At 37.1% G+C, this 24,524-nt stretch overlaps 7 protein-coding genes across 7 annotated transcripts; 6 read left to right on the forward strand and 1 right to left on the reverse strand.

Annotated features, from left to right (window-relative positions):
- Positions 1 to 232: 232 nt before the first annotated feature.
- Positions 233 to 4,449, forward strand: LOC110845639. The gene is made up of 13 exons (XM_022092094.2): positions 233 to 375; positions 521 to 631; positions 717 to 852; positions 952 to 1,153; positions 1,216 to 1,555; positions 1,627 to 1,733; positions 1,813 to 1,940; positions 2,010 to 2,115; positions 2,192 to 2,271; positions 2,341 to 2,421; positions 3,431 to 3,641; positions 3,763 to 3,903; positions 3,969 to 4,449. The coding sequence occupies exons 2-13, from the start codon at positions 523 to 525 to the stop codon at positions 4,404 to 4,406; spliced, it is 2,079 nt and encodes a 692-aa protein (XP_021947786.1). The 5' UTR covers positions 233 to 375; positions 521 to 522; the 3' UTR covers positions 4,407 to 4,449.
- Positions 4,450 to 4,817: 368 nt separating this feature from the next.
- Positions 4,818 to 8,859, forward strand: LOC110845640. The gene is made up of 6 exons (XM_022092095.2): positions 4,818 to 6,173; positions 6,266 to 6,486; positions 6,561 to 6,683; positions 6,756 to 6,897; positions 7,032 to 7,239; positions 7,309 to 8,859. The coding sequence occupies exons 1-6, from the start codon at positions 5,583 to 5,585 to the stop codon at positions 8,634 to 8,636; spliced, it is 2,613 nt and encodes an 870-aa protein (XP_021947787.1). The 5' UTR covers positions 4,818 to 5,582; the 3' UTR covers positions 8,637 to 8,859.
- LOC110846854 lies at positions 8,848 to 10,194 on the forward strand. The gene is made up of 2 exons (XM_022093694.1): positions 8,848 to 8,863; positions 9,473 to 10,194. The coding sequence occupies exons 1-2, from the start codon at positions 8,848 to 8,850 to the stop codon at positions 10,192 to 10,194; spliced, it is 738 nt and encodes a 245-aa protein (XP_021949386.1).
- Positions 9,009 to 12,371, forward strand: LOC110846855. The gene is made up of 4 exons (XM_022093695.2): positions 9,009 to 11,164; positions 11,265 to 11,423; positions 11,489 to 11,782; positions 11,851 to 12,371. The coding sequence occupies exons 1-4, from the start codon at positions 10,676 to 10,678 to the stop codon at positions 12,193 to 12,195; spliced, it is 1,287 nt and encodes a 428-aa protein (XP_021949387.1). The 5' UTR covers positions 9,009 to 10,675; the 3' UTR covers positions 12,196 to 12,371.
- On the reverse strand, positions 12,231 to 15,047 carry LOC110846856. The gene is made up of 10 exons (XM_022093696.2): positions 14,440 to 15,047; positions 14,233 to 14,353; positions 14,128 to 14,159; positions 13,663 to 13,810; positions 13,475 to 13,574; positions 13,391 to 13,418; positions 13,195 to 13,317; positions 12,935 to 13,099; positions 12,604 to 12,849; positions 12,231 to 12,527 (listed from the first exon to the last, which is right to left on the reverse strand). Exons 1-10 carry the CDS (start codon positions 14,783 to 14,785, stop codon positions 12,415 to 12,417), a joined length of 1,422 nt encoding a protein of 473 aa, XP_021949388.1. The 5' UTR covers positions 14,786 to 15,047; the 3' UTR covers positions 12,231 to 12,414.
- Positions 15,048 to 16,532: 1,485 nt separating this feature from the next.
- LOC110846858 (toll-like receptor 13) lies at positions 16,533 to 20,961 on the forward strand. Its single transcript, XM_022093697.2, has 6 exons — positions 16,533 to 18,185; positions 18,272 to 18,413; positions 18,494 to 18,552; positions 18,641 to 18,892; positions 18,962 to 19,660; positions 19,747 to 20,961. The coding sequence occupies exons 1-6, from the start codon at positions 17,180 to 17,182 to the stop codon at positions 20,691 to 20,693; spliced, it is 3,105 nt and encodes a 1,034-aa protein (XP_021949389.2). The 5' UTR covers positions 16,533 to 17,179; the 3' UTR covers positions 20,694 to 20,961.
- A 130-nt stretch (positions 20,962 to 21,091) lies between these two features.
- Positions 21,092 to 24,385, forward strand: LOC110846346 (malate synthase). The gene is made up of 13 exons (XM_022093065.2): positions 21,092 to 21,361; positions 21,453 to 21,581; positions 21,645 to 21,780; positions 21,874 to 21,998; positions 22,124 to 22,145; positions 22,391 to 22,696; positions 22,782 to 22,837; positions 22,953 to 23,014; positions 23,082 to 23,132; positions 23,233 to 23,440; positions 23,519 to 23,639; positions 23,765 to 23,820; positions 23,894 to 24,385. The coding sequence occupies exons 1-13, from the start codon at positions 21,221 to 21,223 to the stop codon at positions 24,128 to 24,130; spliced, it is 1,650 nt and encodes a 549-aa protein (XP_021948757.1). The 5' UTR covers positions 21,092 to 21,220; the 3' UTR covers positions 24,131 to 24,385.
- The last annotated feature ends 139 nt before the right edge of the window (positions 24,386 to 24,524 follow it).

A 24,524-nucleotide genomic window follows, 5' to 3' on the forward strand; every position in this document is an offset into this window, starting at 1 on the left:
AAATAAGTCTACGTGACGAAACTGTCATGTCCAAATATCTGGCCGGAGGCAAACTTGACGTCACATTGGGTCGAGCAACTTGTAGAATGCATATGTATGTATGCAACTTGAATAACCAGGTTATTACATAAATGAATGACTTATGTAAAAGTCGGAGTATTAATGCCATCCATGAGTTGTTAGTTAGCCATAGCCATGCTGATATCATGTTTACCAACATGCTCTCAATATGCGAGTTGAATTAATCTCAATTTACGTGGACTCGTTAAAGTTAGAACCGTTACGGATCTTCTCCATTCAAGCACTGAGGATGAGAAATCATGAGCTACTCGCTTGCTCGCACGTCATCAAAAGCATCTTTGTAGACAAATAAAAGTAAGTGCTGCACTTTCCAAGTCTCACAGTTGTGATCTTGTGGCCAAATTAAGACAGTGCACTAATTCCTACATTTTGTTCATATTTTTTACTTGTGGAACTCTGTAATTTTGGTTTGAAAGTGCCAACTTATTTGCATATTTAGCAATGGGGTCACTGGAGCTAACATTTCCCAATCATCAGATTATCGAAGACATGAAAAAAGACATCATAGGAGAAGACTTTGTATTTCAAGGACCATTTGGGCCCAGAAAATGTAAGTAATGCCAACTAATAGGTATTTCTAATCAGAGATACATATCATGCACGAATATTTACACTAGCATTGGTTTCCTGTCTAGGTTTGTATTTAGATCAAACTGCCAGTGGCAAACCTTTGAAAAGCGTGGAGACCTTTGTTATGCAAAATATTCTTCCAATATATGCAAATACTCACAGTACGACATCATTTTGTGCCTCGCAAGTTTCTCAATACCGGTATTAAGAATTAAGCTGATACCTTGATTGATTTGAAATATGATTCAACTTATCCTTAGTGTATACAATTGCTCAACATTTCCTTGAACTATTTACCAGGGAAGAAGCTCGAAATATTGTGAAAGAATCCTGTGGTGGGTGTGACGATGACGTCGTCATATTCTGTGGATCAGGGAGTACAGGAGCAATTCATAAGTTGGTTCATGCCATTGTTGAAGAGAGGGATCCATCCCCAGTTGTTATTCTGGGCCCATTTGAACATCATAGTAATATCCTTCCTTGGAGAAATGTGGCTCACAAGGTATACATTCTGGCTCATCGTTACGAACAAACCGACATGATTATAAATTATGCGATTCGCAGGTCATTGTCATTCCGGAAGATGAGCATGGCTTACTGGACATTAAGCATTTGGAGAAAGTGTTGGAGAAACTTGAAGCTGACAAAGTATTTCAAAATCGCATAGTAATTGGTGCTTTCTCAGCGGCATCCAACGTCACAGGGGCTGTGACCGATGACATTGCTGTGACAATTATGATGCATAAATATGGAGGATTTTCAGTCTGGGACTATTCAGCTGCGGCTCCACATGTAACAATTGATATGAATCCTGACACAGGATACGAACATTTAAACAAGGCTGCAAAGAAGGATGCAATTTTCTTTTCGGGACACAAGTTCACCGGAGGCCCACAAACGACAGGTTGGTTTAAATTTATGATTGATATGGGCTGATCTAATCATGGGTCGTGACATAATACATTTGGTATACAGGAATTTTGATGGCGAAAAAGTATGCTTTTTTGAACCCGGTGCCTGACGGTGGCGGTGGGGGAGGCACAGTTCTTTTCGTTACAAAAACTCACCACCAATATTTACATGTAAGATTTTGCAAGGGTAGTAGAAAAACTAACTCTTACATGATTTCACAATTTGATTAAATCAAACCTTTGGAAAAAGGAAATCTTTGAAAAAGAAGAAGCTGGAACACCAAATATTATTGGGTCAATTCGGCTAGGTCTTGTTCTCCAGTTGAAGAATAATATAGGAACACCGTTGGTGGTCAGAAGAGAAAACAATTTTGTGAGGTTAGCAGTGTAATTTTGGCATATAACAAATTATTTCATACATATAATTTCGGTTATTTTGTAATGCAGAAAAGTACTTGAAGCTTGGAGTGCAGTTCCGGAAATAAAAATCCTGGGATATACTTCAATGCCTCGCTTGCCCATTGTTTCGCTGCTCATTCAACATTTACAAACGGTAATACACAAGCTTTCACCACCTCGTTATTATGCACGGAAATTACTGACCTTGTCTTTTAAATGACAATGTTTAGGGAATGTTCTTGCATCACGACTTTGTCGTTGGCTTACTAAATGATCTTTTCGGAATACAATGTCGCGGAGGTTGCATGTGGTACTTAGTAAAAATAATAGTAATTTAAGATTGTGTACAATTTATCCTCAATCGCAAATTCCCATCTAGTGCTGGCCCTTTTGGACAGAGTCTCTTGGGAATAAACGAAGAGCTAGCTAAGGAATATGAAAGAATCCTGCCTCAACCAAGGTAAAGTTGAATGCATGTGGAATAAGTTTCAAATTAATAATTATCAGAACTGGCCAAATTACTTGGAACTCAAATTACAAATTACCAGACCTGGCCAAATTAGTAATTGACAATTACAATTACAAATTAGTAATTGTAATTTCAATAACAATTGTTATTACAAATTACAATTACTCAAAATAACTCAATTACTAACTACAAATTACAATTACTTCTCTAAAAAATTTGCTTCAATTACAATTACAAATTACAAATTACGTAATTGAATTACATCACAAATTACAATTACATTTGAGATTTTTAAATGAAAATTCATCATCTAATACTCAAATAATTTCAATACTTGTTCACTTTTACAACGTAAATGCCTTTGCATCAAAATTTCCACCTAGAAAAAATAATTTACGAGGAAAATTTTGCAAGTAAAAGCATTTATCAGTATGTATGTATATTGTTCAAAGTGAACAAGTATTGAAATTGTTTAAACATTAAATGATGAATTATCATTAACAAAATCTCAATTATAATTAGTAATTTATCTTAAACTTCAATTGCATAATTTGTAGCATTTACTTATTTTCATGCATAAGGCTCAATATGTTATACACCCTAGTAATTAATTCTAATGTAATAAAAAAAACTCGCGACTGCGAAATAATGTTTATTTTAATCCAGGAAATGAAAGACAGTGAAATTTTTCGCATGCGAAATACAGTCGATTTAACAAAAACAGGGATTTTTGGTTTGTTTTAATCACGATAGACGGTGATTTAGTAATTATAATTGAAGAAGTAATTGAATTACAATTACACCATGTTGAAAGGTGCAATTACAAATTACAAATTACCAATTACATTTAGTTCAATTACAAATTACAATTACATTTCTCGAATGAAGTAATTGAAATTACAAATTACAATTACTAATTTGTAATTTGTAATTGTAATTGTAATTGTCAATTACTAATTTGGCCAGTTTTGATAATTATGCAATTCTCAAAATTACCCAGAAAATCAGACTCTCAACACCTTGAAACATTTAACATGCTTTTCAAACCTGGATTCATTCGTATTTCATTGCCCTTCCATGCCTCCGATGAAGATATAGATTTTACAATCGACGCTGTAAAGTTTGTCGCCAAGCATGGTTACAAGTTTTTGCCTTATTACTCATTTAATATTGAAAATGGAACCTTCCGATTCACGGAAGGCCCGTGCTGGGTGAGTATTTCAATGGTATTTCATAACCATCCGCTTTGCATACTTTGAATACATGCTTTGCATACTGTACATTTATATGTTGGTCAAGAATTTTATACTATAATTGATACACTTTTACTAGACGGAAGTAATTGCAAACAAACTGCATTCATTCAATCTTCCCAGTGAAGATTCACTAATAGACAAAACATCCGAAGACGATCACCCAAGTTACTCTGAATGCTTAGAATATGCCGAGAACGTTGCGTCAATTGTACATTTGGTAAATACTATACACACAATAATGATGGATGATTGATTTTATATCCTTATTTCTGTCCCGAACAGGTGGACAGTCCTCACAGCAGTACTGGTGACGATACCAAAGCATTTTCCGAGGAATTGAGACCATTGCGCTGGTTTTTACTCCCATCTGAAGCCACAAGATGCATAAAGGATCCTAAATCCGTGACAAAAACGAGGTGTCCCTTCACTCCTCGGTCTGACTATAAGAATCACGAATACGGAAATAATCCCGAACGGTGGGCGAACGGGAGCATTCCTCACCAAATTTGCTCTATATTAAAGCAAGAGTCCTCCTCTGACACGATACTAACTTCTTCACAAGTGTCCGAGTTGTTCAGGAAATTGAGGTTGGAGGGATGCGCAACGATCTCCAAGGCCAAGAGAAAAGTAAGCAATGCTACTTCCGGGTTCATGGACGATTCGTCCTCGTATGACGAGGAAAGGTGTGACTTGTGTAAATCGTCAAATGTTAAGCGTTAGTAAGACTGATATACTACATTAATAAAATAACATGTAAAGCCAAGAATTGTGGAATACATTGTTTAATTTTGAAACATTTGCATAATGTTGTATCTTCAAGGCCGTCTCCCACAGCGTGGAGGAGGAGAGTAAAAGCAGAGTAAAAGTGTCACAAGGTTTCTCTCTCACTTTACGTATGCTTTACACGCACAAGTACGTCTCGTATTATGCTAAAAACTTCCATATCTGAGGTGAGGAATGGAAAGTATTACTCAAATTGAAGATAAAAGCAAAATATACTGCTACCAAATGAGATGAGCCAACATTGTTTAATGGGCAATTGGATTGTCAATGAAGTTTTTGTTCGGTGTGTTTGTTTAGTCATTTGGTTTGACGAAGTCGAGTTTACATGAAAATCGATACATCGTAGCTCAGGTTGTAAGGGTGTCTGAAAATTTTGGTAGTTCTAAAGTCCAAAAAGGTTGACTACAAATTCATTGCATTCTATATTTAAGCCCTTATTTTTGTATTACCCTATGTGTAATAAATCAACAGCCCAAGATATTAATTAATGGTATCATTCGTTTAGTAATTAATACTTGGGCATACATTTAACTTTTTTGCCTCTTGTGAGGAAACGCATCCTTAGGCCGGTTGGTACGAGAGAAACTATTTTTTTCAGACTGGAGTTGAAAACTAATCTGAGGACGTGAGTTCTTCGAACCTCACCTTAGAAAGCAACAGACTGAACTGACTGAACTTTTGGGTTGAGAACATGTTACATTTCAGTAGTGGCACGAAAGCCTACCAAAGCAAACCGAATAAAGAAGAATCTATCATCTGTGTACAGTGTTAAAGTAGATGGGAAAGATTTTGTCGAAAATCGGGAGTAGTTCTTGACACTATTGTGATTATATAAAATACGTATTAACATTTATTTTTTGGTGCATTTAAAAACAAATCCATTTTTCATGTAAACACAAAGCATGAGCAAGAATTTAACATAGATTTACCTGTACAAATCATGTAACAAAAACTGCAAATTACTAACTGCCAGACTAATATTAAAATGAACAAATAAAATGGTTACTATACAAGAATTAGGTTTAAAAAAATACAAAATGATGTACAACAAGTTATCTTTAATAATACCTGACTTTTCTGTGTGATTTACATTTTGATTAAACATTTGTTAACATGGGAGACACCGACTGCACGACGAATCTTGGTCAAAAGAGTCCGAAACGACAGGGTTCATCTGACGGTGTGATAATTAAAGAGGAGGTGACCTCTAGTCCTCCTGCCTCCCCCACGCAAACCGTTCTCCGTGGTGATGGTGGGGACTCCCCGGAAGGACACAGAGGCAACATTCGCCTCAGGTGCTTACAAACGTTGATGGTGCCAGTGAATGGTGGCGAAACTGAAGGACCACCTTCCTCCACTGCCCTTGTCCCCATGTCTGTCAGCCATGCACCAACGCCAGCCCAGGGTTTGTCTCGCTGGAGGGAGTGGCGACACCAATGTCGAGGGAGAAGCATTCGAGATAAGCTGCTATTTGCTTTGGAACATGAAAGTTTCTACAAGGATGTTACCCTTATCGTGGGGAAGGACGCAATAGAAAGAATCTCAGCACATAAACTTATCCTCAGACTCGGTTCGGCTGTCTTTGAGAACATTATGGAAGGGTTGACCGGATCTTCAGACGTGAGAACGGCCGACCCTGAAACAATTACAGATGTCCTCGAGATCCCTGAAGTAGAGCCACAGCCATTTAGGCGTATCTTACATGTAATACTATTTTGCTTTGAAAATGATGAATATGCCATGAAGGAAATTAGGTACAGTTTTTATAACAACAGACAATTTCTTTTTGTGCATAGTTTATGTACACTGACCACTTTAGTACGGAGGGTTTAAAATGTTCCGAAATCGCAGCGATACTCCACGCAAGTAGAAGATTTCAAATACAGGATCTCGTCGTTTTGTGTATTCAAGCTTTAAAGACCCACATAAATGATGACACTGCTGTCTCCTTGTGTGAAATGGGAAAAGATGTAGACGATTTGGAACTTCGCGATAAAGCAATTGCGTACATGTGCAGGTTAACTTTACATTTACATAATTGTCTACATACATATTTAAGAATAAATTTTAAAAAATTTGAATGTGCTTTAGGAACCCAAAGAAAATTTTTTACTCCTCAAATTTTATGGATCTCAGCTATAAAAATATGGTACTCCTCATAGAGCATGATGACTTGGAATGGGATGAAATTTCCATATTTAAGTCTGTTTTAAGGTATAAATTAGAATTGTGCCATGACACATTTTGTCAAAGTTTTGGTAATATGATATTGATTGGTTTTTGTAGATGGGCTGACGAGTTTTGTAGAAGGCGTGGCCTTCAACCTGTGGCCAACAACTTAAGAGGAGCTCTAGGAGAAATTATCTACAGAATCCGCTTTCCCTTAATGACACCTGAACAGTTTACGTTTGAGATTATCCCACTAAAGGTGGGTCAGTTACATTTACTTAACTTATGGATTTTCAATTTTACAATCATAACTGTATTAACAAATTGTAATTAATGGTGACTTGACTGGCATTTGTTCTATTTAAACTTATATTGGACTATTTTAATCTAAAGGTGCTCACATCAGAGGAGCAAGTGCAAGTTTTTAAATATTTGTGTTTAACGGACACCTCAGCAAGAGAACTATTGGAACCAACGTCATTCAACTGCAGGAGACGTTCTTATGATTTAAACAGAATAAATTCCAAGGAGGATTCCGTTATAATGAAAATTAAAAATGAGAGTCCGAATTGTCAACCTGTACTGGCATCTACCTCAACAGGTTGGTTGGTTTATTTTTACTACGAAAAGCTAAGCACAACTTTAATATTATATGTTGTCGTCTCGACAGATTTTACTGAGGTCGAAAGTGAAGACACAAGTTCTCAGGTTTCCTCTTGCCTCTCTTCTACCTTGAGCACATCAATACTAAGCAAGAGACATCGGTCGCCGCCATCACCACTTCATTCTCCGACATCAAAAAAGCGACATTCATCTCTTTTTGGCGATGTCATTCCAAGAAACAAGGACAAACTTACAAAGCGTAAATCGGTTGAACTAGAAAATACAATAGAAATAGAGAATGGAGAAATTGAACTTAACCAGTTTATTGAAGAATGTAACGGCAATCCTCGTAGAAAAGAAATTGAATCGATTAAACTTTGTGGAGTAAGTTTAATCGATTATGACCGTCTTCAAGGAAAAAAAGTGAGACTTCCCAAACTGAAAGACTTTCAGTTTGACATTAAAATACCATCTCTTAAACACAAAGATATTAACAATCTTGCTAGTGAGATTAGTCTAGAAGATTATCTATTCTTTACAATCAAAGTAGGGAAAAAGTGGCAATTTTCAGACATATGGTCTCTGGGGGTCAACATATTGTTTACCATCAATGGGATCACCCTGCTCAAGGTTGATCACGCTAAAAAATTGGTGATTCTTAATAACTTTAGAGCTTTGGATAAGGTATTGGAAAGCTTCGAGGATGACACATTTGTGAAAAGTCTCATAATCTCCTATCCATCATTCCCAGGAAATATTAATTCATTCCCAGCCCACCTGGATAGACTGGTGCTACTTAGAATAGATAAAATTCCTGAATTTAATGTATTTATTCGTAAATTTAGGCGTTTAAAGGAACTGTGTATTTTGTCGCAAGACATGAAAATAATGGACCTGAGTAAGGATTTGGTATCAAAAGATCGATTAAGGAAAGTCGCTCTTGGAACAGCAAACTTTAAAACCACTGCTGTTGCTGCATTTAAAAATCTGGAGCATCTCTTCTTGTTTAGATGTGACTGGGACAATGATAACTTATTCGAGGACAACTTTCCATCATTTTTCCCAAGCCTTAAAAAGGTGTGCTTTTTTGGACACAAAGTGAGTTCAAAATTGCTGTCCAAGGTGCTGCAAATAAAATCCATTGTAGAAATTGGATGTGGGTGGCTTGAGTGGGACTCGTCACCAGATGGTGAAGAGATTCGTTCCTCAATCGATATTTTAACGTCAGCCGGATTGACGGAAGGTGACAAAAGTTTTGTCCTTACAAAGGACGTGGCTTCTGGGGATGGCAAATGGGTTGCTAGGAAAGGGGGGTTGGACCTTTCACAAGAGGAGATTTTCAAAAGTTTTCAGTTCTACCATTTATACTCAGATTATGCCTTGTTTCGGAGTTAGCTCTTTCATTATCGTGAAACTTGTATGTTGACATACATTTTAACAGACTGAGATACATGCATAATTTTTAATTTTGATGCATAATTTTTAGCATACCTGCAGATATTTATTTATATTAATAAAATATGTATCCCATAAACGAAATGTGGTGATCACTTTGGTGTTAAATATAACTACTTATTATTGATATACGTGAAAATAAAGTGAAAAAATGCACGAACCATCCCGTAATTCGTTAACCTTCATACCATAAAAATACACTAATTTAATTTCATACATTGAAATCCATACGATGATCTCTAAATCCTTTGACATAATACTGCTCCCAATGCATCCACTGCATTTCATGTTTTTGATGATTCATCCATTCACCTCAGTCATCGTCCAATACAATTTGTAACGCTCGTACTTTACCCTTTGTCAAAAATCTCTGAAATCATTCTAGCCTCGAAAGATTTTAAGCGATCCCGTATGACAATTGGGTCACCCCGTTCCAGAGTCTTAAATTCTGCTGATACTCAATATACCAAATTACGACTTACAATTTCCTGTTTCGAATAAGGACTCTATGAACTGAACCTTCATCAGGTCAGTTAATCACATTATTGTTCACATTTTGCATTATCTCTCCAGCTTCCGCTCTGACAAGTCTCATGTTATTAGACGGACAACAAATCCGTCATGTTTTCCAATAAATTTCCGACAATATTATTGTGCCTTCTTTCTTGCTGTCTAATAACTACGCCAACTTTCTTGAGTATGTAACGCATCATCAACGTTGAATTTACATACACACTTAACACGGCGTGATAAATCCATTATATAACTGTGTGTAGGTTTAAATGGACAAAACCTTTGGGCCTGGAAGCAAGCAATTTTAGGTGGCCGACCAGCAGGTCTTGGTGGTGGTGGTGGACTTTCCTTCAGACCTGCCTTTGTTACTCTTTTCGCAAACCTCACGGCTAGACCCGTCAATTCGACGACGACGACACGGCCAACAAGCGCAATTACGACGGCAACCACTCGACCAACGACGGCTGCCGCTGCTACTACGGCGACTGTTACGACGACTATCACGACGAGACCACCTACCACGACGGTAGCAGTCACTACTACACGACCAACCACTTTAAATCCCCTACAAATATACCCCGGTTACCCCGTCCCTCAATATCCTGGGTATCCTCCACCCTACTACCCTGGGCTAAGTCACCTGAATCACCTAAGCCACCCTGGGCTGTTTCCTGCGATGCTACCTGCATATCCTCCAGGATTGTATGGTCAAGGTGGCATTGGCACTTCTGCTGCGGCAGCGGCTGGTCCAGTGGGAGGAGTCGGAGGTCAGGTCGCATTTCCAGCAGGGGGTGGACAGGTATTAGTTGGGGGAGGACTGGGAGGTGGACAGGTATTAGTTGGCGGAGGAGTGGGGGGTGTACAGTTACCTTCACAGTTACCTCAAACGGCACCAATCTATTTTCCTGGCCCTGTGCGCCCTGCTGTCAGACCTCCCTCCCTCCTGCAAATATTACAACAGCGACCACTTCTACTAGGGAAGTAGAACAATTCTATAAGCAGCTTGATGCCTGAGCCTTATTCATGTATTCTAAGGTAGGGCTGCTTAGCTAATGTATATACGTACGATTAAATGAGGAAATAAAAATATGGAACATTTATTCTCAAATTACGTAAAAAAAACTGGAGAAGTAGTGAAAGCAACCCCGTGAAGTTTCATTATTTACTACATCCTATCATCATTGGCGTTATTACTATCTTCCATTTGCCAAATTGGCTCATCAACGTCCATCTCATTTTCTGCGATGTCTCTGAATTGTTCACATTCCTTCTCGGCTGACATTCACACTATTGTGTGAAACTTGCATTTTTGTTTAAGGTGTGCGAAACAAACATCCATCCATCCATCATTCGGCTTCCTGCGAAAATCCTTATGTATTGATTACACAACACATATTTTAAACTATTTTTACTTTTGCGAAAAACAGCGTCAGTTGTCTATTCAAGCCCATTCAGACCCATTCACAATGGATCGTTCTCCAGACCTATATATTTTTTTGTTAATTTTTAATTTGTTCAACCCCATCGTCACTACTAATGTCTCATCAACACCATCTGCAGATCTTTCCACAGTTTTAGCAGCAACTTCTTCAACAACGATATCTGCACCACCACCAACGCCTGGGAGTGTTTCAATAAAGGTCACCATCAACCCCTCCTCAACAACTACAAGAATTCCTTTAACTAAAATTCCGAGGAAGGAAGTTGAAAAAATTGGGATTAAACCACCCTCAACCCAGCTCCTGTTGGACGGAGAACGTCTCAAACTTAATATCACGGCTCTGGATAACTTTGTGGAATTGTCAGTCATAATTTCCAACTCGTCCTCTGCTAAGATTGCAGGAACGGCTAAACGACTTTTACTAGCGTTGGAAAATGATCACTACAATGTGGATGTTGTTTCAATCCCTTTTTCTTCAGATGGACCTCAGGTTTCATTATCAAACAGAATTGAGGCAAGTTGAGACAATCAATTAATTTTGTCCAGGGACAAGTTTACATATGCATTGCATACATGCACATAACGCTTTTTTGGTCGTAAAATGTTTAAAACAGGATTGGAGTTGGAACAAAAGGAATGGAATTTTATTGAAAGATCATGCCCAAAGTTACAAATGGATCTTGTCTGGTTTAGAAAGTAATAATACTCTTGGTACTTTTATTACCTTTCAAAGGAAATGGCAGACGTGCGATGTACAGGACGTTCATTTTGGGGTAGTAATTTAATTTAAATTATGGTGTGTAAACAATAGAGCATTTTCTGGGCTAATTATTTACAGCTTTCACCAATGAAAATATGGTGGTCCTTTGACAATGGGACAGTAAAGTACGAGAACGACAAAATGAGACAGGAACTCGAGAAACAGCAAACTGGCAACAGCTCAGCTTCTGACCTCAAAAATGGGACACTAACGAAAACCAACAAATCCATTGACGCCACGAATGTCACAACACCAACCGTGGCACCAAGTGAAGAAGTTGAAGTTTTGAGGTCCATAAAAAATAGTAACTTTCAAGGGCCAGTAAACTTTACATTTGGAGATTTGCTAAGAAATCTTACTTTCTTTATTATGGTGAGCTGTTGATGCATCAATCAATTGATTAATTCATGAATAAAATTTATTTTTAAATCTCAAAACAGGGATGTGGGGAATCCACCACCCAATTTCAGTGCAATGCTTCAGACATCCGAAAATTGCAGCTTGCGAATTACTCAGATCTTTTAAGCGTGGGGAAGATTTCTTTAAAAGCTTTTGACTCCGTTAAAAAGGACGGAAAAGTTCAGGAATGCAGTGTTGCAATTGATTACGCGAATGGGGGGAACGAGAAAAAATTTCACGCCTTGTTTGGATTTCCGAAGAAAAGTAAAGGGAATAAAATAACCCAACCGGATCACGCAATATTTTCGGTTATGATTTTTATTCCGTACTTTTTGGTTCAGTTAAGTTGCAGTAGTGACACTTGTGCACCACCATGTTGGTACTAGAAATTACTTGTCGATTACTTTCTTGAAAACTAAAATAATATCAGAAATACTCAATCATGCGAGATTTATTGTACATATTTAACAAATGCAAAACAGACAATTTAAACAAGTTGCGTTGAAATGTGTGTAACATGTATAAAATGTATCAAGAATAATAAACTGTAATTTGTACAAAACACGTGAATCAAATAAAACTATAATAGTGAACTGTTAGTGAATTTAAATTGAAGAGCATGGTTGTTGAATAAAATTTAAACAGAAGCCTCGATTTCCGACGTCGTTAGTTTCATTCGAATCTGTATGGTAGTGGATTCGGAATGGCTTTACATAACCTGCAAAAACATAATATGTATCAATCATACAAAATGAACATGCAATTCTAGGAATGACGTCCTATTCACAACTCACTATAAACAGAGCTTGGGTTTTGGCCAGCTTCTGAATTAAAAACGTCGCCGCAAATCCTGTCCTGGCAAACGGTACCTCCAGCCTGAGTGGTTCTACCAGTGTTTGTGGCGCAGGGTATCGTGATCCAATCAGTCGAACAACTATTTGCACCAACTAATGTTCCGATCGTGCTCACTCCCTGGCCGTTCAGGAAAAATGATCTCGTCCTTTGATTAGCAGCCGTGGCTTGTAAACTGCCGAATTGAGCTATGAATAAGGGTAACAACGCATAGAAATGTAGTCAATTTGTGTCCAATGTATCAGAATGTCGTAGCAGAGATGGATTTATTACCATTATCATTACAAGCAGTATACCGAATCCCGCAGAAATTTCGTTCAACCCGGATACAGGAAGTATAATCCTGATTGGAGAGCTGCTGACCGGAGGCGAAATCAAAGTTGTACGAACGTATCATTCCGCTAACACCTCGATAGAATTGTAAGCATCCTTCTGGACCTGTATTGATTCATTATAATAATTAAGGTTTTTAATGAGAGTTAATATTTTCCATATTTTTTCTTGAGTACAAGAATACTGGTAAATGAACGTACTTTTTCCAAGGTCCGTACATCTAACTTGGATTATCTTGATTTTCCAGGATCGGGAGTATGCAGGACCCGACGTCACCATACTCAATGTGACTGGACTGTTATCTACTCCCACATCGACGTACACTGGAATTCGAAATAAATATGTTCATCACTTTTAACAGAACATGTAACATTATGGTTTGAATGTGCTGCTTACTATGATTTCCTGTGTTGACCCCGCAGACCTTTAAGTTTTAAACTTATAAAAATTAAAGTAATTACATTTTTGAAATAAACTTACAATGGGAATGGCTGTTGTGCTTCCGGAAACTATGAACTGGTCATTTTGGCATATTCCATTCGTGTTTGGTGGTGCTATATTGAAGGAGTCAAATTCTAACCTGTGCAAATTATGCATCATGTAACACAATTTATGTTGAGTCTTGATTTTCCTAGAAATGCCTTAAAAATTAAAGAAAATCATCGAACCTCAACTGACAAACATCGGGAGCACATTTGTACATCGTTAGTTGGCAACTTCCAGTTCCATCAAAACCAGATTGACTATTTTGGTTGTTGCCATTGTGGGTGAAATATGTGCAATTCTGATTTGTTGAGGCCCCACACGTTTTCGAGACTGAAATTTCATATTATCAAATAAATTGGATCATTAAGTGTGTACATACAGATGTGTAACGGATATGTTTTTGCATGAAACTATTTAAACGAAATCAGGTGACAAAACTAAAAGCTTAGGTTTGAGGGTGATTGATTAAGGACATTAACGTATAAGTGATACACGTTGTGACAGTTTCATAAGTATTCAAATGTCATTCATTTTCCGAAATGAGTGGTGTTACAACGTCCTGCACTTTATCCTGCACTCACGAGAGTGCAGCTTAATTGAACTTTGGAATTTAATTGGTTGTTGTTACGACTAAAAATATTCCTTACACACGCAGCAGGTTCCGTACCCTTTGGCACATCTACGGGATATACAAGAATATATTAGATAAAATTTACATTATGGCCAAAAAACTTTTCATATCGACAGATAACCTTCCATTTGCTGCACCCCCTCTCCTATGACATTCTGCTTGTGGATAACAAGTACCATTGTCCCCACTTGCAGAGAGACATTCTGCATTCCCAAATTTGATGACCGAGAACAGTGACAAAACTGCTCAACAAATTTCAGAAAGAAATAAGAAATTATCACAGTATTTCATTAAAATATTGACCAACGAAGTATGCACTTTTTCTCACATCTGGGATCTCTTTCTGCGACTTGATTCTCGTGACTATTACTGCTCTGATTTTGATGATAAGACGGCAGCTTATCGTATTTCGATAACACGTAAGAATTGCGAGAATTTTTTCTTGTGTAATGGTTTTGCTGTTGATATCGACTTCTCTTCAATTCCGGTTTGCTCGTAGAGTGAGATCCACCAAACCAACTACTCAAAAACGGAAGTTGCCGTTTCCATCTAGAGTGAAAACTAACACTGTTTGACCTTCCAGAAATTTGACTCGCTTCAGTTTTTAAACTCAAATGAATAAGTATGATAAAGTAGACCAGAATAAATCCAACCACCCATGTTTTACATGCCATGATGATGAACAGTATGCAAGTGCGACACTCAATTCGTACGGATTAGAGCCCTTGAGATCACTAACGAGAAAATAGTAACTCTTGGTTGATTTTATATCGAAATCATATTGCAGTTAGAAACTATGACTTTTAAAACCGTCAAATTTGTCGAGTGTCCTCAGATAATATGTAATAAATTATTACCTTTGTAAATGTAACAGTAGTACACACACGTAATCGTTTACTCACTTTGCATTTGTTGCCGGAGAAAGTTACATATTTTAAACCACGGAGCATTGCGTTAATATAAGAAATAACAAGCTGCATCATAAAGTGAACAATTAAAGTATCTCATCCTCTCAGTGTAACCACAATTCGCTGATTTATGTTTCATCCACATATGTGTCACATAAAAATAGGAGCTAAACACAAAAGTATGTACGTACTTTTGTGTATTCTATCAACAATGCGTTGACGTCCTCATGTGCGACGTGGTGTGTGACCATGCAACAATGAGATCCGATTGTCACTTCATGTTTCTGCATGTGTTAAGGCTTACCCTCACGCTCGGAGGAGAAGTTGGAGTTGGGGCAGTCTTCCCAGTTTCATCCTTCTCTCTCGCTTTGCGTAATACATTGAATCGCCTATCTCGAAACTTCGCATCGACCCTGTGGGGGGGAGGAGTCGACCTCAGGGAATTGCATCCTCCGGTGTTTAGAATTTGGTTTTCTGCGTCTGATGGTATTTTTTTCAAATTTTTTGGACTGGCGCAAGGTACACTTATGCCACTTACCAGTCTACATAAGGTTACATCACTTGATGGTAAGGGGCATAAGTGTACCTTGCGCCAGTCCAAAAAATTTGAAAAAAATACCATCAGACGCAGAAAACCAAATTCTAAACACCGGAGGATGCATTTCCCTGAGGTCGACTCCTCCCCCCCACAGGGTCGATGCGAAGTTTCGAGATAGGCGATTCAATGTATTACGCAAAGCGAGAGAGAAGGATGAAACTGGGAAGACTGCCCCAACTCCAACTTCTCCTCCGAGCGTGAGGGTAAGGACGATCCTTCTAGCCACACATTACTTTGATTTCAATTAGTTTTACATCTATTTATTTTAAACGCGAGTTCATGAACCTTTATTAATCTGGCGTGACTTAATAACTTGTTCGTGTATGTGCCTATTCATCGAGAGGGGGCAACGTAGAATTTCTAACTTCGAAATCTATGCAGTTTTTTGTCACGATAATAAGGACAACAATGCAAACTTATAGAAAGTGATGACAGCAAGTTTGCTTCAGTACAATGAGCTACACAAGTCATCCATGTGAATTTTATATAAAAGAATGCCATTTTGACCCGAATTGATGGCAGATCAAGAATTGTATGTAGAAATTTATAATTACGTTAACAGTCCAGTCTAAATATATCTAGATTAATATGGTGATAAAATTTTCATTATGTAACAATATATCTATGTAAATGCGCAGGTGTTTATTTATTCTTTTTACGAATTGAGACAATTATTTTCGGATCATTCCGTCACATGCATATTTCATCACGTACATAAATACTTACGTAATACACACGGTTGACAGAGTGTCGCTATGTGATTCAGAACGAATGACTGATACTGCACCCTTGAACTAAACACTGCAAAAGTTAATAGATGATAACCACGACTGCTTATCGATTTACAATACTCGAGTGAACAACAAATTGTTTATCTAAGGAATAGTGATATACATGCATTATTTGTCGCCGTGAATATTTTCTGTCTGTATTTTAACAGCATATTCCCCTCTTTCCTGTTGTGATTTTATGAGCGAGCCCACTTTTTTTCGCTCATCCTCACATTCCATGGACAGGATGGAATGGATTAGGTTTATTTGCATGTTTTTCATGAAACGTAGCAATTTTCTTAGCACGTTACAAACATTATTTTCTTATAAGAAAGGCTTTGAAAACGATTGGAATATTCTACATAATCTGAAGTACTTAACATTTAATAATTGTCATACAGAATACTGAGGTGTTTATTGGATGATTTTGTTCTGTAAATTGAACCTGTCAAAGAGCTGGTCTGCGATAACAAACTCCGATGTCAAGGTCTAGATAAACTTGATTTGAAATCAAATCAATCCATACGTGATGTGATTTTTGCATATATTGCATAATGTCGTCTGCATCAATTTCAACAGCAGATCACCAACTAGCTCTTAATTTGCTTACAATAATCCTCTATTAATTATTGGGATAGCCAACTAAACGAAATCTTATTCCCCCTCATCAATTATAATTTTAGTAAAATTCAAGGGCATAAACGATTGCCCATTGTTACATTACTGCCAAATTAAATTAGTTCAGGGGCTTCCCCGGTATCTACATAAATCTGAAGGTCAAAACTGCCACCAATGATGAATTACAGTGTCATTCTTCTCGGAGCCACCATTTCTCTTTCCGTATTCATCAGACTGTGCGTAGTCTGTGGTGCGATTGAAATAAACTCTGACGATGTCGATACAACTCGGAGTAAGTTGTCTCAACATCTTAGCAACTTGGACACACTACCACCAGAAACGGATCTATCATTATCTGCCAGTGCCCTTCACCAGTACGAAGTTGATTATCGCAAAATTTTACAAGAAGATGAAAGATATCAGGAACCTGGGCGAGAAGCCGAACTGGATCAGTTGGTCGAGCAAAGAATGGCATATTTGCGAACAGCACCAACGACTACAAAAAGTTCTTCGACGACACCCAAAAAATTTGATGAGAACTATTATGAGGAACAGATTTGCGGTATAATGCACAACATTCGACACAAGGACATCGGGCGCGACGATGAGTTGCGAGAGAGTCGCTTCATTCCGGACGGATTTGCCCCCTTGGGCTGTTTTTATGAAGATGAATGGAAGAAATATCTCGTGTGCAACGACAGGAACATGAGAGAAGTGCCATATCGACTACCAAGAGATTTGGAACGACTGCATGTGAGTGGTACCAAGATCCAGCAAGTTAACAGGACAAATTTCGGACATGTGTCCATCTCAAATATCCAGTTTGTTCAAAATGAGATAACTGACATGCAACCCTGGGCTTTCTCGAATGTTGATAATATCCACACCTTGGAAATTATGGACAATTATTTATCATACTTGGCGTTTGACATTTATTTTGGACTGAAGGACGTAATGGCTCTTCACTTGGATGGAAATCAAATATCGTTTAAGATTTACGAAAATTGTTCTGCGCGAACAGATATTTCTGAGATACCTTTGGTTTTGCCAAAATTAAGAGTGCTCATGTTAAGAAGAAATCCGCTCCAGATAATTCCTGCACAAATGTGGGCAGGTCTTCGTGAAAGTGAATTGACAATGTTGGACATGAGCAGTTGTGCTTTAGAATTTATTCATCACGGTAAATAACTAAACATAAGCACAAAAAATAAAAACGATAAACTTTTATTTTTTGTAGCTTAAAAGAAATTCAAATTATTGTTACAGAATCATTTAAATTCCTACCCCGACTGCAGACATTGTATTTGATAAATAACCCGAGACTAATGCCAACGCTAGCCAGCGCTTTCGAAGGGTTAAGGAATGGAGTGCTTGAAAATCTTGCCTTGTCCGACAATGGTCTGCACAGGTTAGTAAGCTATAAATTAAATGGGCATGTACACTCCCTATCAAAAAGTGTCATATCTAACCCCTAATAATGGTCTATAGATTCCCAACTGAGGCAATATCGATAGTTGCTGATACATTGTACAGCTTGGATTTGTCCGGTAAGGTTACTAAAAATGCGATTGTTCTCAATAATAATACGATTTGTCGTAATAATAAAATAATAATCAAAATACAACATTTCTTCAGGGAATCCTCTAGCATATTTAAGTACGGACGATATACCGTCAAACCTTATCAGGATTCGGACCCTTAATCTCGCAAATTGCTACCTAATGGATATTCAGGATGGGACGCTGGATAGGATGCCCAGTTTATTGACACTCTCATTAAACTATAATTTTCTTAAAAGTGTCCCTAAAATGGCTAACCTCACACACTTGACTTACTTAACTTTGAGCAACAACATTATCATTCCGGCCCCTGATGTTAACAACGGAGGTTCCTAACGTTTACATTTCTTTAAAATCTTTATGAAATATTCCTTAAACTATTCTTTGTATGGTTCAGGTGCCCAGCGGAGATTTATAATTACGGAAAATTCCTTTACTAATCTTCGTTCAGTTCGTCAAATACTTTTGGCAAACACAAATGTAAAGGAAATTCCAAAAAATACGTTTTCCGGGCTCAGCAAATTGGACTCCTTGGTGTTGGACAATACGGAGTTGAAGCTGATCGAGGATGGAACTTTCACCGGCTTGGATGCCCTGAAATCACTTACCCTTTCGAACAACAGGGAACTTACGTCAATTTCACCCCTCAACTCCATGACATTTTACGGGCTACAAAATCTAAAGTATCTCTACTTGGCCAACTGTCAAATAAAATTTAAAAATATTCCGATTAATGACACCAATGAGACGACGACGATGGGACCGAGTGAAGTTACCACCGTAAATGACTCAAAGCCCAGTCTGATTCCGGACGAGTTCCGACCCTTCAAGTTTCTTTCAACTCTTCAAAAGCTTGAGTTATCGAACAACAGCATTACGCACATGTATCCTGAACTCTTCTCGAACAATATGTACCTCACCCAGCTCTTGTTTGATGGAAATGAGTTGGAATCATGGAATACTCCGCTTCTATCAACGCTATATGCCCAAAATAGAGCTGCCATGAACGAAGACAGTCTCATTGATCTAAATAAAAACACAAAGTTCGCCCTCTCAGTCAACAAATTGAGTTTCATCACAGACGCTATGATTTCAGGTTTGTCGCATATGAAGATTTTTTTTCAAAATTAACCTTAATATGGTACGTGGAATGATTATTATTTAACTGATTAATTCCTTCAGACTTGATCAGCTTCGGAGCTTACGTAGTGGATTTATCTTCCAACATATTCATGTGTGACAAAGGGGCTTGTGCATTGAGAGATTTGATGAGCACGCCGGATGGAGGTGGAATATTTCCTTACAACGTCACTTGGACAAATAAGGAATCATACCGTTGCGTAGATCCAAATTCTGATGTTTTGATAAATCTTGTCAATGTCACAAATGAAATGTGCACATATTTTGACAAATCGTTCCCACTACCAGAGGAAACATCGGGTGAAAGTTCAAACAACTGGACTACGATCGTAATTGCCAGCACGGTTTCTTTCGCCGGGGTCATTGCAATAGCTGCGGTGGGTTATAAGCAGCGAGCCCAGATCAGATATTTGATTTTTAGAGCTCAGCTTAATATTTCTGTCCCACGCAAAGCGAAAACGTCGGTTGCGGAGCTTATCCAGTATGATTTTGACATATTTATCTCATATCATAACGAAGACCGGGATTTTATTCAGAACAAGTTTCTCCCAGAGGTTGAAGACCCTTCGTTTAGATTGGAAACAAAGGCACCGGATCATCTTAATGATTTGGAAATTGGATCAAAATCCGCTGGATTTAGAGTCTGCTTGCATGAGAGAGATTTTGAAGCCGGGATGCCGATCACAGAAAATATTCTTGAAGCTATTGACCGTTCTAAAAAAGTAGTTATAGTCGTTTCCAAGAAATATCTCGAGTCACAGTGGTGCACTTTTGAAATGAACTTGGCATATCATCGTCTCGTAGAATCGAGAAGAAAATCATTCGTTGTCATTATTTTGGAGGAGATCCCATCAAATCTGCGGACCAAGGTTCTAAATTATTTGATGAGAACAAAAACTTACCTGGAATGGCCAGGAGTTGACGGATCACGTCAAGACGTGCAAAGATTTTGGACCAGACTAAGAAGCAGCTTTTTGGCTAAAGAATAAAAAATCAAAGAGTACAATAGACTTTAGTTTATATTTACATACAAGTTCATTATTTTGTAATTCGTTTAAACAGGACTGGATCCTTAAATATGTGTAATATTGTGTAATGTGTTTGATTAATTTGTGGCCCAGGATGACTGATATATACTTATGTACCTACTTATGGTTAGCCGCATTTATATTAAGATTGGGTAATGTATATGCACAAAACATGTTATTATATTGCTTTTAAATAATAAAATGGCTGACGCCATTCATGATCTTGAAATATTCCAAGTAAATATTGTTGAGCAAATATGGATTTAGGAATTAGAATGTTCTTCTGCAGCTGGAAAATGGATTAACTTTAATACACAACAGTTTTCATAAGTCGTCCATATGCATGCATATGTATTTCTGTCTTAAATTCAATACTCATTCAGTCAGTATCGTGTGTGTATCATAATAATTTATATGCAATAATTGTGTGAGAAACGAAGTAGTTTTTACTTTCGCTTATTCAAAATATATCAGCTTTATTAAAAATAATGAATTCTGAAATTGTTAAAAACATGGAACTTTCCTTGAGCCCACAAGGATTGGAATTAGAATATCAGAGTGTGTTCACTCAAGAATCTGTAGCATTTGTATTCAACCTGGTGACAGAATTTCAGCCCAGGGTTGACCAGGTATTTATTTTTAAGTAGATAAAATCATGAAATGGGCATATCCTATGTATTTTGGAACATTTTGAAGACTTGGTTTATTCATTATTTAAAGATTTTAAGGCAAAGAAAACTTCGTAAATTGGAGTTGGAGATATCAAATGTCCTCCCAGATTTCTCATCACTGGATTTTCCTGGGGAATCTGCAGGGTGGACAATTTCTCCGCTTCCTCAACGCTTGCAGGTTATTATTGAATTGCTACTGAATTATGCATTTAATTATTATCATCAATATGATTATTATCAGAATCGCCAGCTTGATTTGGGGGATGTCGCCCCACACGACTCAAATTTGCTTAAAAATGCGCTTCAAGCCAATGTCCAAGGCATTCAGGTCGATTTTGATGATGGCAATTGCCCGTCTTGGGCAAATCAAATTAAGGGTAACAAAGACATTATTGTAAAATTATAAAAGTGTTTCGAGTTATTTATGTACGATTTACTTGGTTGAAGTACATCTATTTCTTAATTATCAGGCATTGCCAATGTAATTAAAGTTATCAAAGGAGATTTCTTCCCCAATGAAATCCCTTCACTTGAACAGTCCCCACTTTTACTTCTACGACCAAGGGCGTGGAACATGAATGAGCATAACCTCATGGTGAGGCCATTACTATTAAACAATAAAAATACTGATTTCTTGCATCTAAAATTTTTGATTAATTAAATCATGAATCATTTTTTGATTAAACGACTTTATTAAAGGCAAAAATTCATTAATTACAGATCAATGGGAAGGAAGTCCCTGGTAATTTATTAAATTATGACGGAAAGTAGCAGGCACAATGAATTATGAAATTGCACAACTGTAGTTATATAAGCGCCCATGTATTAAATACACGCGTAACAAATTTAAGTGCACTTTTTTGATAAATGAGCTGAATTAGAAATAAAACTATCGCACAAGTCGCGAAAGTTTAAATTTTAATAAGCTTATTGATTCTACATTGGATTATAGTTGTATAGTTGTATAACCATGATTAATTTTTCCAGGTCCAATGATGGATTTTGGAATATTGATATCTAGCATTGGAAAAAGTCTTTTCGAAAAAGGAGTTGGACCTTATTTTTATTTGCCAAAACTGGAAAATGCAGCTGAAGCAAAATTATGGGACGACATTTTCACGTGGTCGGAAAAGTCACTTGACCTACCTTTTGGAGCTATAAAGGCGTGTGTTCTCATCGAAAACATATTGGCAGCATTTGAAGCAGAGAAAATCCTCTTCGAGTTACGACATCACTCTTTCGGATTAAACTGCGGCGTATGGGATTATGCAGCGTCCATAATAAACAAACTTGGTAAGCACAAATAGTGATGACATAAGGTGTCAATTTTTACATATGTACATACAAAGACATACTCATGAAATATATTAATAAACAGGAGGAAAACCGGATTTTGTAATACCCGATAGGAACAAGTATGTAAATCTTGAGCAAGTAAGTAAATCTGGAGCAGGTACATAATCTCCGCTAGAAATTATCATTATAAAAGTAATGATATCTTTGTAATCATCATAATTACTATTCTACACATGCTCTTTAATTTATGCAGCCTTTTCTTCAAAACTACATGAGGTTGGTAATCTCGGTGTGTCAAAAGCATGGAGCCCCATGGTATTTACCTATTTTAATATTTTTATGTTTAACACATTAAGCACATGTTAAAGATTATAAAAAACAGCACTGGTGGAATGGTTCCGTTTATGTTGGACTCGTTCGATGTCGCTGAAAAGTAAGGCTTTTGTATGGATGACTTACCTAAATAATAATAATAATAATCGTGACTAATATCAGTAGCCCGCTATCATCTTGTTTCTTATTACTTTTTATAGAAACAAGATATTGATTAATATAATGAAGACTAAGCGAAAAGAATTACAAATGGGCATCAACGGGTTCCTGACTTATGACATTGGAAGTGTACCAATATTTCAAGGATCACTATTTTCAAATTCCAGTGACCCAGACTTACCACCACCCGTGCCAGCAGCTTGTTCGGTCGACGAAAACGCTATTTTTACGAATCAAGATCTCTTGAAAGTAAATGAAAAATTATATACGATTCGATATATCTGGGTGAAAAGTTTTTAGTAAAGCCTTACATGCTAATTTGTATAGATTCCGGCCGGTGGAGTTACACATTTCGGTCTTGTAAAAAACATTCGAGTTGGAACGCTGTTTATTTATTCATGGATTGCAGAAGGGAAAGGACATTTTATTTTGGACGGGTGTGTAGAAGGTAAGGATTATATAACACTGTTTCCTTTAAAATTAAATTCCTATGTATATGCATATTAACCAAAATCTAATTTTCTACAAACTTTTGTATGGGTAATTAAAAATTCACGCCACTGATCATTTAAGATTCGGCAACGGCAGAGATCAGCAGATCACAAGTTTGGCAGTGGATTTATCATGGGGTCTGATCAAACATATTCAACTTTGAGATATTTTGAATAAACTTAATTGTCTTAATATTTTGATCATATTCAGGTGAAATTGGAAGATGAATCTCAAGAAAAAGTTACAAAAACTTTAGTCAGTCAAATGGTCTGGAGGGGATTTGCTGAACTTATGAACCCTAATCAAGGGTCGGTTTCTTACAACCAGAAACACTTAGAGACATCATGCGATATATTTTTGGAGTTGGTAACAGCGCATGACTTCCCAGAATTTATGACAACTTATCTTTACAACAATTCTTTATTTCGAAAACTGCAAGACTCTTGAGTTGAGATTTACGTAGTACGACAGGGTACAGCTATTAAACCTGGGTTTGTTCCTTTCAAATTCACCTAAATTATTGAATATATTACTCAAAATAAAATTCTATTGTCAATGACTATTTCAAAATTATACATTTTTCGTATAAAACTCATCAATCATACATACATACATATATGCTTAAGATTAGCTGACAGAATGTAACGAACATATTATAAACATGTTGTTTTGTTGAATAAAACTAAAAACGAATCCGGAAAATGATGCATCTTTCATAATTTCCTAAAAAGCCAGTGATCGAATTTCATGAGCAACTTTAGAGCCAAAATAAATGATATCTGCAAAATGTCCCATTTCTGAAATGTGTTTTAAAATTTTCTGCACATTCTGACGATTGAAT

Source organism: Folsomia candida, unplaced genomic scaffold (genome assembly GCF_002217175.1).
Source record: "Folsomia candida strain VU population unplaced genomic scaffold, ASM221717v1 Fcan01_Sc003, whole genome shotgun sequence".
In the NCBI taxonomy this organism is placed as follows: domain Eukaryota; kingdom Metazoa; phylum Arthropoda; class Collembola; order Entomobryomorpha; family Isotomidae; genus Folsomia; species Folsomia candida.

What these genes read in the sequence shown, in the direction of transcription:
- LOC110845639 (XM_022092094.2), top strand. Translation starts at nt 523, where the DNA reads ATGGGGTCACTGGAGCTAACATTTCCCAATCATCAGATTATCGAAGAC. An exon ending in CGGAGGCCCACAAACGACAG is followed by an intron (nt 1,556 to 1,626) that starts GTTGGTTTAAAT and finishes TTTGGTATACAG; the next exon opens with GAATTTTGATGGCGAAAAAG. An exon ending in CTCACCACCAATATTTACAT is followed by an intron (nt 1,734 to 1,812) that starts GTAAGATTTTGC and finishes CTTTGGAAAAAG; the next exon opens with GAAATCTTTGAAAAAGAAGA.
- LOC110845640 (XM_022092095.2), top strand. Translation starts at nt 5,583, where the DNA reads ATGGGAGACACCGACTGCACGACGAATCTTGGTCAAAAGAGTCCGAAA. An exon ending in TTGAGATTATCCCACTAAAG is followed by an intron (nt 6,898 to 7,031) that starts GTGGGTCAGTTA and finishes TTTAATCTAAAG; the next exon opens with GTGCTCACATCAGAGGAGCA. An exon ending in ACTGGCATCTACCTCAACAG is followed by an intron (nt 7,240 to 7,308) that starts GTTGGTTGGTTT and finishes TCGTCTCGACAG; the next exon opens with ATTTTACTGAGGTCGAAAGT.
- LOC110846855 (XM_022093695.2), top strand. Translation starts at nt 10,676, where the DNA reads ATGGATCGTTCTCCAGACCTATATATTTTTTTGTTAATTTTTAATTTG. An exon ending in CATTATCAAACAGAATTGAG is followed by an intron (nt 11,165 to 11,264) that starts GCAAGTTGAGAC and finishes TGTTTAAAACAG; the next exon opens with GATTGGAGTTGGAACAAAAG. An exon ending in TACAGGACGTTCATTTTGGG is followed by an intron (nt 11,424 to 11,488) that starts GTAGTAATTTAA and finishes AATTATTTACAG; the next exon opens with CTTTCACCAATGAAAATATG.
- LOC110846856 (XM_022093696.2), bottom strand. Translation starts at nt 14,785, where the DNA reads ATGGCATGTAAAACATGGGTGGTTGGATTTATTCTGGTCTACTTTATC. An exon ending in GCACAACAGCCATTCCCATT is followed by an intron (nt 13,419 to 13,474) that starts GTAAGTTTATTT and finishes TAAAACTTAAAG; the next exon opens with GTCTGCGGGGTCAACACAGG. An exon ending in ATGTACGGACCTTGGAAAAA is followed by an intron (nt 13,100 to 13,194) that starts GTACGTTCATTT and finishes GAATCAATACAG; the next exon opens with GTCCAGAAGGATGCTTACAA.
- LOC110846858 (XM_022093697.2), top strand. Translation starts at nt 17,180, where the DNA reads ATGATGAATTACAGTGTCATTCTTCTCGGAGCCACCATTTCTCTTTCC. An exon ending in TCCGACAATGGTCTGCACAG is followed by an intron (nt 18,414 to 18,493) that starts GTTAGTAAGCTA and finishes AATGGTCTATAG; the next exon opens with ATTCCCAACTGAGGCAATAT. An exon ending in GTACAGCTTGGATTTGTCCG is followed by an intron (nt 18,553 to 18,640) that starts GTAAGGTTACTA and finishes ACATTTCTTCAG; the next exon opens with GGAATCCTCTAGCATATTTA.
- LOC110846346 (XM_022093065.2), top strand. Translation starts at nt 21,221, where the DNA reads ATGAATTCTGAAATTGTTAAAAACATGGAACTTTCCTTGAGCCCACAA. An exon ending in TTGGGCAAATCAAATTAAGG is followed by an intron (nt 21,781 to 21,873) that starts GTAACAAAGACA and finishes CTTAATTATCAG; the next exon opens with GCATTGCCAATGTAATTAAA. An exon ending in CAATGGGAAGGAAGTCCCTG is followed by an intron (nt 22,146 to 22,390) that starts GTAATTTATTAA and finishes TAATTTTTCCAG; the next exon opens with GTCCAATGATGGATTTTGGA.